General features: G+C 33.0%; 1 protein-coding gene across 4 annotated transcripts in view; it reads left to right on the top strand.

Moving 5' to 3' along the window:
- Positions 1–18,776, top strand: part of LOC106460460 (G patch domain-containing protein 1-like) — a 172,570-nt gene that overhangs the window by 147,050 nt on the left and 6,744 nt on the right. For all 4 annotated transcript variants that reach the window (XM_013920154.2, XM_013920156.2, XM_022387179.1 and 1 more), the window contains exons 15-16: positions 4,891–5,362; positions 6,388–6,476. In XM_013920154.2, the coding sequence (XP_013775608.1) occupies positions 4,891–5,362; positions 6,388–6,476 (561 nt within the window). The remainder of the gene's footprint in view (positions 1–4,890; positions 5,363–6,387; positions 6,477–18,776) is intronic.

Genomic DNA, 18,776 nt, shown 5'->3' with positions numbered 1-18,776 from the left:
ACATGGTTTTTTACTTGCAGATACCCATTTCTTTCTATAAGGAATATGTTTGCCTTGAATATTTAATAATTTTCCACATCTGATCACAATAGATACTTTTTGTCGCATCCCTTCAAAATTTGCTTTTTTGACATTTGTAACTAAAATATCATTTTTCCTTATCGCCATATGCAGCAAAACATTGAACCTAATAAAGCAATGATCACTTGCACCCAGATGTTCCCCAATTTCCACTCTTGCAATCATTTCAAAATTTAAGTTAACAATAAATCTAAAATAGCATTGTTTCTAGTGGGTTCCTTGACTAATTGGTGAAGATAGCTATCCAGAACAGTTTCCAAAAACCTTTCTATCTCATGGTTTGACTCTAGCATATCCCAATCTATGTGCCTGAAATTAAAATCACCCATAATTATGACTTCATTAACAGCTGAAATCTTAATCTCGTTGTAAAGTTTCTCATTAATTTCATCAGTATCATTTGGTGGTTTGTAAAAAATTCCCATTAAAAGCCTTTTCCCTTTACATCCACTGATAGAAATCCAAATGGATTTAATCTCTTTGCTATTATCTTTGAACTCCTCAACTACAACAGGATGTAACTCACATTTTACATATAAATCGATTTCTCCCTCCCTTTTTAATACTCTGTCCATATTAAATAGCCTGTAACCCTGTATTTCAAATAAATTTCTGTCATAAAAATCATCTACATTTAACCATGTTTTAGTTATTCCCATTATATCAAAATCCTCCATTCCTACCAGTGTTCTAAAGTCATCTATTTTATTTCTTATACTTCAAGCATTATAAGAGTAACAATTAGTAATTAGCTCCTCTGACCTACCTTTCCCTATATCATTAGCCCTTACATACACCAGAAAACTGCATCTCTGCTAGCTCCCTTTATTATATCTCCTGCTCTGTCAGTTATATCCTTCACTTGTGCCCCTGGGTAGTATAATCTGATTATTTTCTCCCTATTTACCCCACAGACTATTCTATCCACATGCCTTGTCAAGGAATCCCCAATAACTATAACCTCCTTATCATCCACATTCTTCTCTGACCCTTTTGTTTTCCTTCCCTCCAATAGTTCCTCATCTGCGGAAGCCAAGGGCTGAAATTTCTTGCTCAACAGAATAAGCTCATTATAACTAAACTCACTACTTTTTACTCTTAATAGTACTCTTTCTAATTTCCTGAAAGTCATTGTTAGCTGATGTATCCCTTGCATGTAAAAGCATAAGCTCCTCCTTAAATCCTGCTGCTATTTCCCATAATCTACAATTCTCTTTATCTATTGCATCTACATTAATTATGATAGCCCCCAACTTCTCCTCCAACCTACAAACTCTACATAAAAATTGCACATCTTCATTACTAGCTTCCCTAAAAGTACCTGCCTGTCCTGAGTTCCCAAATAAAACCCACATATTGCACCTAACAAACTGTGAATTCTTAACTCCTACACTTGTCTTAACCATTGTATTTATACTTATAGTTATAGCCTGAAAATAATACTCAATATCAAATACCAGTAGCCTATTTTTAACACTGTTATTCTTAGGCCTAATGTTTAAGAACCAGTTATTTTTTATCACTACTTTGTCTTTACACTATATTAATAGTTTTTTTTAATTATATCAAGCTTAATAATTTATTATAACAATATACTTAATGTTAATAAATAAAATCTGTTTAGCCTGATTTATTTTATATTATAAAATACCTTTATTTATAAGCCAAATTTATACTAATGGATCTAAGTTCAAGTAAACAAGTTAATTCTTAAAACACCAAGAGACAATAAACTAGTTTTTAGATGGTACTTATTTAATAAAACAATATATTTAACCTGTTTTACCAGTAAGTTGAAATATACCTAAGCCTAGTAAGTAAGGTTTCATGTACTAAGCTTATTTTAATGTTGTAGTAAAATTTACAACACAAAACTCTAAGTTAAAACCTTGACCATCTTACTTTTAGTTACCAATCTTACTATATCTATTTATTATTGTATTACTTAACTCAAATTACTACAATTTATAATATCAATAAATCTATAAGAGCTTAACTTTTTCACATCCTCCCTCTTCAGTTGCACCCTCTATATGTCCCAGATGTTATTATAAATTGTTTGGGAATTCCAAATATGGTATATATAACATGCATTTAATAAACAAGATCCAACCCCCCTACCCACAAACAAAGTAAGTTCATAGCATTTCACGAAGACCACTTTTAACTTGTCATAATCCATGTAATCTTCTGGTATCATGTCCATATACACATGTAGGCCTTTTCCTGTGAGAAGGGGGCTGAGAAAAAATTCCCAGTCACCTTTGCCCCAGTTCTGACTATGTGAATCTTTCATACCCCTCCAGGAAAGCATCCATGTTGTCTTTCTGTTCATCACATTTGGGCTACTTGGGTTGGCTGGCCCTACCCCATTGTCATTCTTGGGTTCTCTGTCCTTTTGCTGGGTGAGCTTAGTAATCTCAATCTCTGCCCATATTTCCAGTCTTTCCTTTTTCTAATTTTCTTCTTTCTCTTTTTATGTTCTTATTCTCTCTATTTCCAGTCTCTTCTTTCTCAATTTGTATTCATATTCTCTCTTCATGCTCTTCCTTCTCTAGTTCTCTTGTTGTTGTTTAAAAACTCTTATACATCACCATCTTTGAGCCCAAGTTGCTCACCCCTCTCTATCTACTTATCAAAGTAAGTCAACATGGTTATATAATGTGATTGTGACCTCTACAATCACGTTCACATCTTCTACTGTATAACCCTGGCTGGTTCACCAATGTCAGGTTTTTACACATGGACAGGATTCTTTACTGTAGGTGGCTATGACTTGTTGGGGATAAATTTCAGCAATGAACAAACAGCACACAATCCACTTGTTTTAAAATAATATATACATTAAAACAACTCAAAGATATGTACAAATGTTTCTTATACAGTTGGATATCACAGTTGTATCCAGAGTTTTAAATAATCATTCCTTTTTCATTGAAGTCCACACAGGCTGGTTCAGTTACTGGAGAACACAATTGACAAGAAGAATTATTATTCTCTGCTCTGTTATTACAATACAATCTGTGATAATTTCATTTACTTTACACCGTTGGTTACCAAAGTTGAATTCAGAGCTTTAAATAATGGTCTTTTTTCATTAAAGTTCACCCAGAATACAATTTAGAAGAAGAATTATTTCTTCTCTACTCTGTTATTACTATACAGTGTGTGATAGTCTCACTATATTATTGTTACTATACATTCTTTATTGCCAAACTTACAATCGCATAGTGTAGATCTAACTATCTATCTAACTAACTCTTTCTGTATCTCTCAAACTAATTTTGTACGTGTATTTATAGCCTGACTGAGGCCTAGAACGTTCTACACACTACAAAATATTATGATGCAATATTACTTTGACAAAACAATGAGAAAAACTTAGAAGGTTCTAGAAACATGATGTAATAATACAACAAGTGCCAATTCACAACAGTTGTACTAAAGAATGTATGATTCATACACAGTTATGTAAACCAACCTGCAATAAACTATCATTTCTAAAAATAACTATATTTCACACTTGTGCTATACTTAAACCATCTGCATCGTAACACTCGCATTAACTTAAATAGTCATGTATATCTAACAGCCACTAATACATGCCGTGGAAGAGTTCATTGTCCAAGCTTCACTTCATCTTCCACTAGATCCTACAAATAAGTTTTGAGATACAGAACTCAAAAAGACCAAAAGAGTATGGAGCCAGAGAAAGTGGCATTAACTGGTGTAAGTTTTTCCTTTATGAAAATTAGCCACTGTTGCTTTGATATTGTCTTGATCATGTCATATGATTCAAATAAAACATTTATTCCAACTACTTACATGTTGTATCATCTGAACAAAAAATGTTATCTTTGTGTAACTTTGTAAACAGAAATATTTTAGATTTGTATTCTTGAAGTTTTATTCCAAGTTCAAAGGTATTTTTGCTATTTTGTTTGCCATTTTTGTGTTTTACAATTTCTTATAAAATTAAAATAACTCTAACACAATTTGTTATGAGCAAAAATTTGATTAAAAGTGAGGAAGGCCACCCATCTATTAAGTTTTGCTTCTATATAATTTTTAATTCATTAATGTAATCAAGCTGAAAATTTACATTTTGATTTGTTTTTTTACCTGGAACAAAACTATATACTGATATTGATGTAAGTCAGAAATTATGAGATATCACTTAGTGGTTTATTACATAACAATTCGCCCAACATGTAAACTTTCCAGATAATTTTATAATAATATATTTTATCTCTTGTAATTATTAATATTTGAAAGTGATGTAAGTTAGAAGTTACAAGATATCACTTGTTGGGCAAATTGTTATGTAATAAACCACTATCTAAAAGCATGTAAACTGAGTTACATAAACAATACTGACAATATTACATTTAATTCCACTAATTATTGCTGAGGTTTCTTATATATTTTGGAAAGAAAATAAGTGATTTCCCCCAATTTTTTCATCAATTCCCAACACAAGGTGTTGTAGCAAGTTAAATCAAAATTATTTAACATAACAAAATATGAACAAACTGATAATTTGAGGGTTAACAAATTATGAGAAATTATAATCCTTTATCATTATGTTTGTTTAAATATTTTTATGTTCTACATTTTTGTCTTTAAAATGTTTCAAACTATGATTATTTTAAAACAAAATAAAAACTGAAGTTAAAAAAAGTGTTTGTTTATATAATGAAAGTAATTAACTCCTTAATTATAAATGTGTTGAATACCATAAATGAGAGCATTTTAAAAATTGGATTTATTAGTTAATTAACAAAAGTTTATTGTGACTTATTGTTTTAGGGAAAAAAAAGATGTCCCTCCATTGATCTATTTAAGGCAATCTTTCAAGATTCTAGCTCAGATGATGTAAGCTCTTCAGATAAGGAAGAGGATACTTCTAGCACAACTGTTCGTAAAACGTCTGAGGTTAAGATAATTTCAACCACTGGTGAAAGAAGAGATTTTGTGGTTGGACCATTTGTCTCAGAAAAGTCGCTAAAAAGACTTCCACCTCCACCAACAGGTGTTTTTGCTAACTTAGATCTAGATTCTCTTTGCAGAAGACCAGAAAGAATAGAGAAACTAGAGAGTTGTTCTGATAATAGGGATGGTCAGAAGGAAACTGTTGTAAGAATGCAAATCGTAACTAATGATGAAATGTCCAAAAAAGACAGGCAACTGCCAAATAATGGTCATGATAAATCTTTGAAACTTGGACTTAATAGGGAAGAAGTTTATGGGCCAAAACTACCTCCAGATATGGAAATGATGAGTAAGCTGTCTCATAACATTTCCTTATGTCAATATATACCATTTCTGTTGATAATTATCATGAAAATCCACATAAATAGCAATTTAAAATAACTTCATACTTACTATAGTAAATTAACAGCTGACCATACTTCACTAAGCTCTGGTCCTAGTTTGTTAATTAAGAGAGTCTTTTATATGTAGTCTTCTTTTTTACATCCTTTCACAAGAATTTTAAAGGAACTGTAATATATTATCATGTCACATTCACCAGTATAATTGATTGTGATTTGTCATAAATGCATGTTCTTTTGTGTGAGTTTCTAACCACCTCATGGTTGACAGAATTCACACAGGTCCTTGAAATCCTCCAAAGTCATGAAAAATGAGCTCTAAAAATTACTGTACTGAAAATCATGGAAAAAAAAATGTTAAGTAATAGTCCTGATATTTCAGTTTTAGTAAGAAATACCCTTGAAATAATCTGCTTAATTGAAAAACATTAGACAAAAGATTTAATAATCAGAATAACTTAGTGTATTAATTAAAAAGCATGTTGTTATTCCTACAAAAGAATCGGACAAGATGGATTATAATCTCCACTTGAACCGTGTTTCTTAAACTTTGCAAAAGAAAATTTCTGGGTTAAATTTCTATTTTGATAGGTCTTTTTGTTCATCAAACATGCCTTCAAGCAGAAATTGTAACAGTCTCCTGTTCCTGAAGCACAAAAGCTAAAACAGAATATTAAGAAAAGTTTAGTTTGAAAGCTCTTTATTTTGTTACAAACAGGATTGATTAGTCGATAGTACCACTACTGCTTGCTTTATTTTTTGTTAGAGGAGCTCCAGCATTTTTTGATTGATCTGTATATATTCAGAAAGTTAATTTTCTATGCACATAATCATGTTTATGTATTGCCAAACAAACTTAATTACAAATAAATAAGAGGACAATAAACATGCTGTGGTTTCTCAGCTTATGCTAATGTTTGCTTCTGTCTGCAAGTTTCTGTATTCTTTGTTTACATACTTTTTTGAAATACAGGCACACAAGATAGTATGAAGAAAAGAAAAATGAGAATGGAATCAAAACATAAGAGAGAAAAATACAAGCATAAAAAGAAGAAACACAAGGTAAGGCACAAATATATGATAAAATAACTGTTTAATCTATGTGAAATGTAGACTTTATCTATGATTTTGTAGCAGTTTCCAGACCATAAGGACAACTTACTAAAGCAAAACGTTCAGTTCCATGTAGATGGTGTGATGATGATAAATTTTATTTGGGCAGTTTGTAATTGCTGTGAATGTTGTATATTCAGTCTTAGTGTTTGAAATAACAGTTTTGTTTTGTCTAGCTTGAAGAACTAGCCAGCAAAACAAAAACAAAAAAAAATTTTTTGAGTTTATTTTTTGGAGGGTGAGAGGTCAAAACTGCTGAAACACTATATATTAAATATAAACTTGGGTATAATTTCACATTATCAACTTCAAAGATAAAATATGAAATTGCAAAAGTTTTTTTGTGTGTACACTTAAGTGGTTGGTGGATTTACACTACCACAAGTACATTACTGTATTTCATTTGTAAGTGTAACAACTCCAAATCTAAGATTCTACTATTTATATGATGTATGCTACCTTAAATGTCCATTATAATGAAGTAAAGTAGGTTGCAAATCAGTAAAAGATCATATACATATCTATAATGGTATAAGCAGTCATACTTCATTAGTATTTACAAAGGCTAGTGATTTTGTTAAGTTTCATTTTGTCATTGACTCTCAAAGTGTTCCAAATCAATGGAATGTGTGAGCAATGACAGAACTGGTAATATTTCATTAATCTAGAATGGGAGTCAGTTTGTTTCTTCTTAGCTGCATGCGGAGTTTTAGTGGTTTCAGAGTGGATTGGATAATATTTATGCTTATTTCTGTTTATAAAAAGTTAGATGGCAGAAAACATACTCCACTAACCTCTTGACTGTCAAACAGTTGTACTGATGTAGTTAAAGCTATAAAATACCAATAAAAATGCTGTTGCTTACTCCTGTTTCTGAAAATTGTGTTTCTTTTTTTATGTAAAGTTTATTTTTATTTTCTTTTGTCCCCCGTTGGGATAGTGGTAAGTTTACAGGCTTACAATGCTAAAATTTGAGGTTTGGTTCCCCACAGTGGATAACCCAATGTGGCTTTGATCTCAAACAAACTCGCAAACTAACTTTTCCTTTTTTGAGCTTCTAAAGGTTGGCCATAAACGACCTAGGAAAAGACAAAAAGTATCCAGGCATTTTCTAAAACATTGAAGTTTTAATTATGTAAGAATATAACAGTAGCCTTGTGGGTGAGTCGTTTTGGGTTTGACTTCAACACCAGTTACAAATGAAATTTATTTAATTCCAGATATGCAGTCATGAGTGGGGGTACACAAGTTACCAACTCAATAACGTTTACATTTAGAATAAAGAATTGACTCTGAGACTGAGATTAAAAACACAAACAATACTTTAATACAAAATATTCAAATATTCATGTACTTTGAAAATATCTTGATTAGCTTCTACATTAAAGGAATCAAATTCTTTGTTCTGAGTGAGCAATTGTTCATTAATCAAACCTTCAATAGTAATCGTTAAATCTCTTACTACGACAAATAGGTTATCAATTAAAACATTACATGAAATATGCTCAGACATAATTTAATTTGTGAGTTCTCTTTAACGTTACACATTTTACTTCAATTTCTAATTATGTTATTTGACTGTAATAGATTTGTTCCACCTCAGTCAATTTCTCAGTCTACCCCATTTCACCATGGAATCATTTCTCACCCTCAGATGGGTTTTTTCTCCAGGTTTGTGGATGACCAAAATGGATGTTGCAAATTCTTTCTTGCATATCCCGATATCTCGTCAGTCATTGCCACATCTTTGGTTTATTCATCATGGGGTGATTTATCAGTTTCGCGCACTGCCATTCAAGCTTGCTTCAGCCCCGTATATTTTTTGTTGGGTGGTCAGAGCATTTGCTTATCACCTACATGCTCTTGGGTTGTGCTTTCATCATTATATGGATGACTGGCTACTGTTAGTTCATTCCGAACAAGAGTCTGCCCATCACTCATCAGCTGCTCCTAGAGATGGCTCAAGTTGGCTGGTTAATCAAATAGGAGACGTCATTCCTTCAACCTACCCAATATTTTGCCCATTTTGGTGTTTTTTTTCAATACCAATCTCAGTCGGGCACATCCTTCTCCTCTTTGACATCATTCTATGGAGCTTTCAGTTCTCCATGCTCTTACTGCTTCCTCTATTACAGCTCATGAGGTTCTATCACTTTTGGGGATGTGTTCTTCCACAGCAGCTCTTATCCCCTTAAGTCATGTTCATATGCAGGCTCTTCATGACCAGTGGAATCCTATGCAGGCTTTTATTACCCTTCCTCCTACCCTAATCACTGATATGCAATGGTAGTTAAACAAGACTCACATGTTGGCGGGTGTCCTGCTTCCTCCTCCTCATCCAGATTTACTTATTTTTCACGGATACATGGGTCCATCAACAGGAAGCTTCAGGGTGTTGGTCTGTGGCCAAGAGGTCTTTTCATATCAACATCCTGGAGCTTCTTGCTGTACATTGGGCTTTGGTTCATTTTCTCCATCTGGCCATAACTCGCCTGGTAATGATCCATTTGGACAATTCTACAATGGTTGCATATGTCAATCACCAGGATGGCACCAATTCTTTATCCCTTTGTATTCATACTTTGGATCTTCTTTTTGGGCCAACATGCAAAATATTCATATCATTGTGTGCCATGTTCCAGGTGCTTTCAATCTTGTTGTGGATTGGCTTTCCCATCCAGACAAAATCTATCCAAAGGATTGGTCTCTTAATCCTCATTTTTTGCCTGTGGCTTTGTCTTCAGTGGGGTACTTCTCACATAGATGCTTTTGCCACATCCCTTAACTACAAATCACTTCTGTTTGGGTCTCTCATCCTCTAGCTCTGGTTTTCAATGCTTTCAGACAGGATTGGACCAACAAATACCTATATGAGGATAAACAATAGGTATTTGTTGGTCCAATCAATGTCTTCACTTCTTCCATACAACTCTGTGTCAAGTCCTTCTGATCGCTTCTAGCTGGTCAGCTCAGTCATACTTTCCATGGCTTCTCCATTTAAACTTATCCCTCTGTTACTTCTTTCTCTGTCTCCCTACCTTCTTTGTCAACCATGGTCAACAGTGCTTCATCTAGCACTTCATGTTTGGTTTTTATCCAGTCCTTGGCAGGAGATCCAGCTTGTCCCAATGAGTAGCTTCATTTCTGGCTAGTTCCATTTGCCCTTCCCTTCATGGAAGTTTATCAACGTAAATGGAATGTTTTCCACCACTGGTCTCTAGGTTGAGGATTTTCTGCTGATTGATGCACTGTTTTTTGTATCGTGGATTTTCTTACTTGGCTTTTCGATTGGGAGTCTTCTTTCTCCTCAATCTTGTGTTATCGGGTGGCCTTGTCCCACACCTTTCTTTTTCCCAAAACTGTAGGATATTTACCCTTCCTAGCTTTCCGTTTTGATGCATTCCTTCTGGATTTGTCATCCACAATTGCAGGCTGCCCTTCTGGACTGGGACATTAATGTGGTCCTTCACTGTCTCATGTTGCCTCCATTTGAACCATTTTCCACTTGCTCCTTGTTTCACTTTTCCCTTCTTTTGGAAATCTAATTTATTTGCCATCAATGTTTCATGTACTCTTTATCATCCTACATATATTCTCTTTTATCTGGATCATTTTTTCCTCCTCAAAACTTTGGTAGCTAGGAAGGGTAACTCCTCCTTTCCAACAATTTCCCTTCCTTCCATTTCCCACCTCTATCATAAGTCTGATCCAGATATATTTCAATGTTCTGTTCATGCTCTTTGCTGTTATATTGCCCACATGGCTTCCTGTTCCTGCCTCTTCATTCATTGGCAGCCATTCTCTATTCATGATCGTTCTCCTTCCACCCTCACCAATTGGATATGGCCTTTGATTCACTTGGCTTATTCCTCTTTATTGTCTTCCTCACCTTGTTGGGTCACGGTTTCAAATCCCTGTCCCACCAAACATGTTCGTCCTTTCAGCCATGGATGCATTATAATGTGATGGTCAATCCCAGTATTTGTTAGTAAAAGAGTAGTCAAGGACTTGGTGGTAGGTGGTGATGACTTGCTGCCTTCCCTCTAGTATTACACTACTAAATTAGGGACAGCTAGCTCAGATAGCCCTCTTGTAACTTTGCGCGAAATTCAAAACAAACCAAACCTCCCATACTTTCTTCCAGGTGTCTTCACATCAAATTTGACACCTTACTTTTTCTCTGGTGTCTCATCATCATCGTTCATTGGAGGAAATTCTTCAGTTGGGCATGTGGACTACTACTAATATGTTCATCTCTCATTATCTGCGTAGGATTGTGGTTTCTTCCTCTTCAGGCTATTGTCCTGCACCTGTAGCCATTCTTCAGACTTCAGTGAGACTTTGACTGGGTAGGTTATCTTCTATTATTCTTTATTTCATTTTCAGGGTCCTTATTTCCATTTTTATTATTATTACTCACTGATCAGATCCCACTCTGTGGGTAGTGGTGCCTGACCAGGTATTTTCTAACTGTTCAAATCTGCACTGTTAAGCTATGTCGACTTGCATATCATGAATCCATAGCCACACAATGCACACTGCAGAGATGGAGAGTTCCACAATATCACATGTAGGTTTATCCTTGCGATAGAATTGCTTCATAAGTTTGCCTGTCCCAGACCATACCTACCCATGGACTACATGGGTAAAGCAGAAGGGGATAACTGTCCATCCCTGCCATGCCTTGTATTGAATAGATTAGTATGGTCTGCTTTTAAAAAATAGGGTTATGTGGTCACTCATTTCACTGCCTCTGATGTTGTTATTCCTCTGAACCATCCACTCTTTTCTTCTAGTGGAGCTTGAGAGTCCTTACCACTTTCCAGTTCCAAGCTGCTGGGGTGGTGGACTGTGGAGGCATCCTCCTGAATGGGTTAATGAAATACAAACAAAATATAGAAATTATTATAAAACCATTCAGTTGAGAGTAGGGCAGTGATGTTCTGCTGGTGTAGATGATGTGATATCCTCAAATATGTAATATAAAAACAAATGGAAGTGAACCATTCATTTGAGAGTAGGGCAGTGGTGTTCTGCTGGTGTAGATGATGTGATATCCTCCAAAATGTAATATAAAAACAAATGGGAGTGAGACGTCAAAATTGCAGTTCACCCCTTTGATTTGGATTCCTCATACTACCTCCACTGGGTTTTGGATTTAGAGTAGAACCAATCAACGTAAGTTCTCACACATGTATTACATATGTCTGTGTTCCTCCCTTATTTATACTCCATCAGTGTCGTGGGTCACAATGGAGATAATTGCAGATTGTTACAGTTATTTCTGTTCTGCTATTCCAATGATTTTAATGCACTTGGGGTGGTTCAGGTCAATTTCACTTTTTGAGGGAGATGGTTTACATTATGTAGACATTTGTTCGATACTGGATGTCGGGTTCTTGGATTGATCTATCAGTTTATCGTATTCACATGTGTCCCATTCATGAGTTGGAGGGTACTAGATTTCCTCCGGTCTAATGAACTTGAGATGAAGATGGTATGATCCTCTTTCCTACCCCCATATGCATGTCCATTCTGTGTGGCCTGGGTTTTGGATTGTAATCTACTTGCTGGTGGTATGATCCTCCTTCATACTCCCACATGGATGTCGGTACCCAACAGCCGGGTTTTGGATTGTAGTTGACTTACTTACAATGTGGATGTCGGTTCCCAGCAGCATGGGATTTTGATGTATTTGACTTACTGTGTATGGTCCGTCTAGCCCTAGCCACTCTACATCTAAGGGCAAATCCTTTACATTTTACCCACTTTTATAATTTCTGGGATTGAGTTTTATGAATATTGTATTGTTCGAATCACTGTCAGATATTAGTCCTCTCCCACTTGGATGTGCTCCTCTGTTTTTCTGCCCATATTTTTTTCTATGATGGAGGAAGAGTATACCTGGTTCAGAAGTGGTGCTGTCTCCCACAGCAGATCCTAGAATCTGACTGTCTCATTTTAGGGAGTGTACTTCAGACATTTTCAAATAATACTCTTTCTTTCCCTCACACTGGTCCCTCTACCTATTTAATGTGGTATTCTAGCTATTTATGTGAGTGGAAGTAATGTACCATATCAGAAGTTATAATTTTCCTACACTTAAAATGTATTTCCGATAAGTACTTACCTCCCCTCACCCTTTCATTCGACTGAAAACTACTGGTGCTTCCATTTTTTGCCAAAACTCGAAGTGATAGCTTGAGAGAATTGATTAGAGGGAGTCATATGCGTAATGAGAGTATGTTGTACTCTTATTGGTGGAGGGTTGTCAATGATGATTTGCATGAGAGATGCATTGAAATTAGTCAATTCCAATGGAGGGGAGAAAAAAAAGCTTGTGGCATGCGTAAAAATATTTTTTCATATAGAGGGCAGCTCCAAACAATAATAGCTATTTATGTGAGCAGAAGTAAGTACCTATCGGAAAGTTTTCACTTTCCCAGAGAATTGCACTGCCATTGGCCTAATTACATTTAAATAGCAGATATGAAAGTTTCAAACTAATCTTCTCAATATTCTGGAAAACAATTAACTGAAAAAAACTAAAATAATTGTGACCACAAAATTTTAAACACAGTGACTATAGATATCTATTCATATGTAATTTCGTAACAGCTTTCTTTTTTCCACTTGCAAACATTTATTGAGCAATTAGATCCCAGGGTCATTTTTTGTATTGTGAAACATAAGAATAAATATATCATAAACATTAACCCTATTGCCACGGGTATCCTTTACTGTGCATGACACAAGGTTTTAGTGTCTTACATTCAAAGTTTTATTAAACTACATTTTGTTTATGTTATACTAATTAGAATAGCATAAAATGTAATCTAATAATCCATATTTTAATAGTATATAAGTTTTAATTTCTTAATTCTACAAGACAATATTAAAAAAATCCTGAATTTTCTGATTTGTGACACATTTTCTCTTGACATCTTGTTTCCTCTATTTTATCCAACACCCCTTGAAAAAGTATGAAATTAAATGTAAATTACTCACTAGAAAATTGTCATTGCTCTGACAAACCATATTTTTGTTTGGTAACAGTGCTATCAAATAGAAAATCAAGCCACAACCACCTGTCACCTCCTTTATTTCAGGATTTGTTAATAGTTCTCTCTTACGTTTAATTATATATTACCTATAACCAATAAAAAGTCAAGGTTTTCATCTATCAAGTGATGTTTTGTATAACGTTATGTTCTGAATGGTTAAATGTCAGTTACACTCAGAGTACCAATATCATTCCCATGATAAACTTAACAACTAGCTTGAATGAATTTGTGATGACTCTTGGCGCATAATTAGAAAGCCAGAAAAATTTTGAGAGGTAAGAGAATTTGTCTACTTTTTGCATGTTATTAGTCTATATTGTTTGGTGCATAATTTAATTAAATAGATATTATTAAGTGCATTACCTTCATTGGTATATAATAATTAGGGTTAACTCTCTTCAACAATCGACATTAAAAAATAAAAATTGGTTAATTATTTTATTTCTTGTATAATTATAAAAGTAATTAAAATGTAAAAATAGGGATCCTTTTAGGTTAGTTAAAATTAGATTAGGTAAAATAAATAATAATGATATTATAATAAAAATGTTTCATGAGGCACACACGCAAGCAGCTTGTGGGTAATGTAATTCATTAGCGTAACATGTTGCCTATCCAACATGCAAAGTAACTTTCATTTTAAGATTAAAAATACTTTTATGCATCAGAAAGTTTTCAAATTTCACATGTGAAATCTTTATAATGTCCAGATAGTTATCAAACTTTTCTTAAGAAAAAACTTTATATTGTATCTGTTATTTTCAGTAATTAATATCCGTACAGGTTTGGTAGATTTGACTGATCTTGTAATCACCATAAAAAATTTCGAAATAAATATAAGTTATACATCTTTCATTCTAGAATGCTTAGACTAAATGGCTTAAATCTCATAACAATATACATTTATATGTATTTATTATTTTTATTATACTGACCTCTCAACCATGCCTGGCTAACAATACAGGAGTCATAATGATGCAGCACATGTGCACTCATGTTACCATATCCAATAATATAAAACTTGACCTTTAGTCTTTACAAAGTGACCTGACTTGGCTGTGTTTTAGTAGACTAGTATTTTATAAAGTACAGTCATATTTCAATTATTATACATTATATATGTATTCAGATCATTGCTATTTAGAAAAATGTTCTTAAACTTATTTTTCTTAAAACATAGAACAGTAAGTAAAGAAGTAAAGCAAACAATCATCTCTTCTAGTTACAACCTTTGTACTCGGTTGCTGCTTGATGTAGGTTACTAAGCCTTTTAAAATTTTGCATGTGGAGGATATGAAATGAAATAATTTTCTTTAGGCTTCATATATACAGTTGAATAACCAAAAAATCATAAATTACTATATCAATACCCCTAGAATTCCACTGTAAGTTATCAAGCTTAGTAACTAAGCTGTATTTCAGTCTAAAAAAATATGAAATTTTGAGCATACTAAAGACACAACATACCTCCTTGAAATCTTGGTTTGAAAGAAAGAGGTGGCATCCTAAGAATTTAAAATGACTAAGAAACCACTAGGGGGACATTCTGAGCTTTTGATTGGTTATTCATGTCATATATATAGAAGTGAGTGTACATTAGGGAGCATTTCCAAAAATGGAAAGAGGTGGGCAGGGTGCCACTGTGTTTGATTTATTACATGGGCAATTTCTTAGCAAACAGAAAAGATAACAAGTTCTTATTTTCTATTCTAGCTTATTAATATCGGTAATTTATGTTCTTAATTCGTATGAAACTACAGACTTAGTAATTTGTCATCACAAACATCTAATTTCAACCAGTGCTGCATTCAAAATACCACGTGACACACAAAAATCGATGTTTAACTGTGTTTTTTTAATATTTACTTTTAGATTAAGAAATTGAGTAATGTATAATACTAAAATTTGAATGCGAGTCAACAAACGCGATAACATGGCCTTTCACCCATGACCTGTCTGGAAAGGGTTAAGATTACTAGTAACATTTGTATAATTTATATTATCAAAAGCTAGCTTAAAACATGTAAATACCATAAGCTGAAATTCCTTCTCTGTTTGTGCATTATTGCACTTATTACTCTTAACACTTAGATGAATGAACCAACTGTATTAATTTTTATTTTGTATTAATAACTAAAGAAAGCTGCAGCTTAACCTATTGAACAGGGAAAAAGTATGGCTTAATTTGTCCATACTTTGCTCTGTGTCATTGTCCATCGGCTGTATTATTCAGAAAGGGAAAACAATATCAAACTACGCAAGCTGAACTAATTTAGTCCCTAGTAAATATTAGTTAATTTGCAAATATTATGAACAAAAGCTGCTACAGCATGGGGTTGCATTCAGTATATCTCTCTTTTTCTACTGCAAAGCATTGAACTCCTATCTGTATACTTAACAATCTCAGAAGAGATTTTACCCTCTCATGATACGAAGGGAAGAAGGGTTCTAACACACTAATTGAATGAAATATGAAATTATTGAAACTAAAAGTATGTTAAAAAAAAATTAAAAAAAGCCTACACATTAAAAAACTGTACTATATCATTAGAGACTCTTCAAGGCTGCAGACAAACATCAATGAACTTGAATTTTACTTTTCTGGATGTATTAAGATATATCTTTAGGAATTTGAGAACATGCAATTAGTGTAAGTTTTTCTAAGTCATGTTTGTGTTTCACTGTCTTTTTTCATTTGTTACAATAATTGGCAGGGATGTTTTTACCCCTGTGTGTAAATGACTCTGTTGTGGCATTGCGTCATGATATCATTGGTGCACATTTCAAATAACTGGAAGGGCAGGACTTTTGCATCATTATGTATATTACACTTTATGGTTTTGTAACTATTTGATGTACATTTATATTAATGCAGGTATTATAAGGATAGAAATTAAATACATATGATTACATATAAATATATAACATACAAACTTCAAAATTAATATATAAATATAATCAAGTACTTGCTTTTCATGGCATCAGTGTATTTAAGATCTGGTGATGTTACTAATTGACATTTTTTGATTGACATTAAGGAATGATTTATCAATATCAATGAGAATATTTTCTGAAATTGCTGTATTATTAGTATCCTTCACCCTGCAAAGAATCTGCTTTTAATGGACAGGAAAGTTTTCAGTTTTAATGCAAATTGGTCAAATGCTCTTTAGTGCACAAGTCAATATCTTTCAGTTATCGAACTGGTGATGGATTGTGAATTGAATTTTGTATAGTGTGTGAATGCTTTAGACCTGGATGACAAATATTACACTTCAAATTATATGTCTGTATTGAGGCTTTAAGGTTGAACTTACTGACAAATCTTTTAATTCAGTACCAGGTTTTTCTTTAATTTTCAAGGCAATGTTTTTTTGTCTAATAATTCTAAAAATTTTGTAGCTAACTATACTAGAAGTAAAAAGAAGTGCTAAGGTAGATCTCTCTCTCTCTCTTTTGTTTTCTTTTTTGTTAGGGTTTAATAGAATTTAATTTGGCCTTCTGTTTTGTTTCTTCATTAGTTTTGAAAGGATAATAATTGGCTGTAACTTTTTGATTGTACCACTTTCTCATGATTTTATTGACTGGTATAAAGAAATATATTATACAGGTAAGAACTGAGAATAGGCAACATATTCTTTTAGAGCAAAAGAAAAGAAATGTAATTAAAAGATCCATCCTACTGGTTATTTTGAGATGAAGCTCATGTAAAAACTTCCAACTATTAGTTACATCTCTTAAAAATCCAAGCTGATTTTAGGTTGGTGGAAATTTGATTGCAGTATTATGTTAATTCACATGTGCATAAAATATATTAAGCTTTTAGTAATGATAAACATGATTCCCATGCATCTGGGAAATGTCAGTGAATATCATGTGATTCAGTGATGGCAAAAAATAAATTATCATTAGGGCCAAAAAATCCCATACAGGTTAATTTTGGCACATATAGTATATCAATATGCATATTTTATGCATAAATATTGGTTTTTCTACATCAGTTTTTTTTTTTTTGCTGTTAATTGTCATGGAGTATGAAAGAGCCATAGTAGATTACATAAACAGTTGCTAGGTTTCAGCCTAAACTGAGTGCAAGAGCTCTGGACAGTATACAAGGCTTCATCTCATTTTCCTAAATGTTGTGGAGGATCATTTTAATGTAGCCTAAGAATCCTTAAAAATTACTATTTAAAGATAGTGTTTCCATTAATTATTTTATCTTACAAATTTTAGTCCATTAATAAATTACATCCTTGAAATATTTGTATAGGAAAGTAATGAAATATGTCAAAACTAAAATGAACTGTTTGTTTATTTTGGTTAAGCCTGGCAGTTCAAAGATGAACAAATCTACACAGTTTTGATGAGCTATTATTTCTATTTCATAATTTAGTAATTAAAAGTTTTACTTAGTAGCAATTTTTATGTAATAAGCAACATTACATAAAAACAAAATGAAAAACTTTACACTTGAGTGGTGTAATACCATAATGCAATATCACTGTCAGTGATAAATGTGTGCATAGAGTAACAGTTGTGTTTGTGCTAGTTACCATAGCCTCTACAAATACGACCATATATTGTGAGGGTGTAGTCTAATCCTTGCTATGTCCAATCATATTTAAACTTCTTTATAGGTGTTTTCAAAACTTTGTTTTATTAGTAAAAGATTAAACCACAATGTGGTATCATACCAAGATTTCAAAGAAAGATCTACACAAAAACTAAGGGAAACTTGAAAAGCGAAAAATAGATAATATATTTTTGAGGGGTGATAGGTTTTAATAAAAATAAAGTTGGAGATGGGCAGAAAAATTCTAAAAAAATAAATAGGTTGTTTTGTTTACAAGCAAAATTCTTTACAGCTGTGCAGAAATGAAAATATTAACTTTTTTCTCATGAATTACACTAAATAAGTGTCAAAAAATAACAGTATATCAATTTTGAAATATTTTTCAGTTAAAATTATTCAAATACATAGAATTAACATATAAAATTGTCTTAAAATTTGTAGCAAAAATATATGAAAAGTTATAGGAAATCGTATTTTCAGGTACAATAATTTAGGAGTACGTTATTTTGTTCCCTTAAACTGTTGAACATGAAAATGCATTGTACAAATAAGGTATTGTTATGACAGCACAAGTCATGTGACGCTAGTAACACGTCATGAGATTCTAGAAAG

Source organism: Limulus polyphemus, unplaced genomic scaffold, assembly GCF_000517525.1.
Source record: "Limulus polyphemus unplaced genomic scaffold, Limulus_polyphemus-2.1.2 Scaffold774, whole genome shotgun sequence".
NCBI lineage: Eukaryota > Metazoa > Arthropoda > Merostomata > Xiphosura > Limulidae > Limulus > Limulus polyphemus.
The sequence above is the reverse complement of the archived record's forward strand: the minus strand, read 5'-3'. Positions and strand labels throughout refer to the sequence as shown.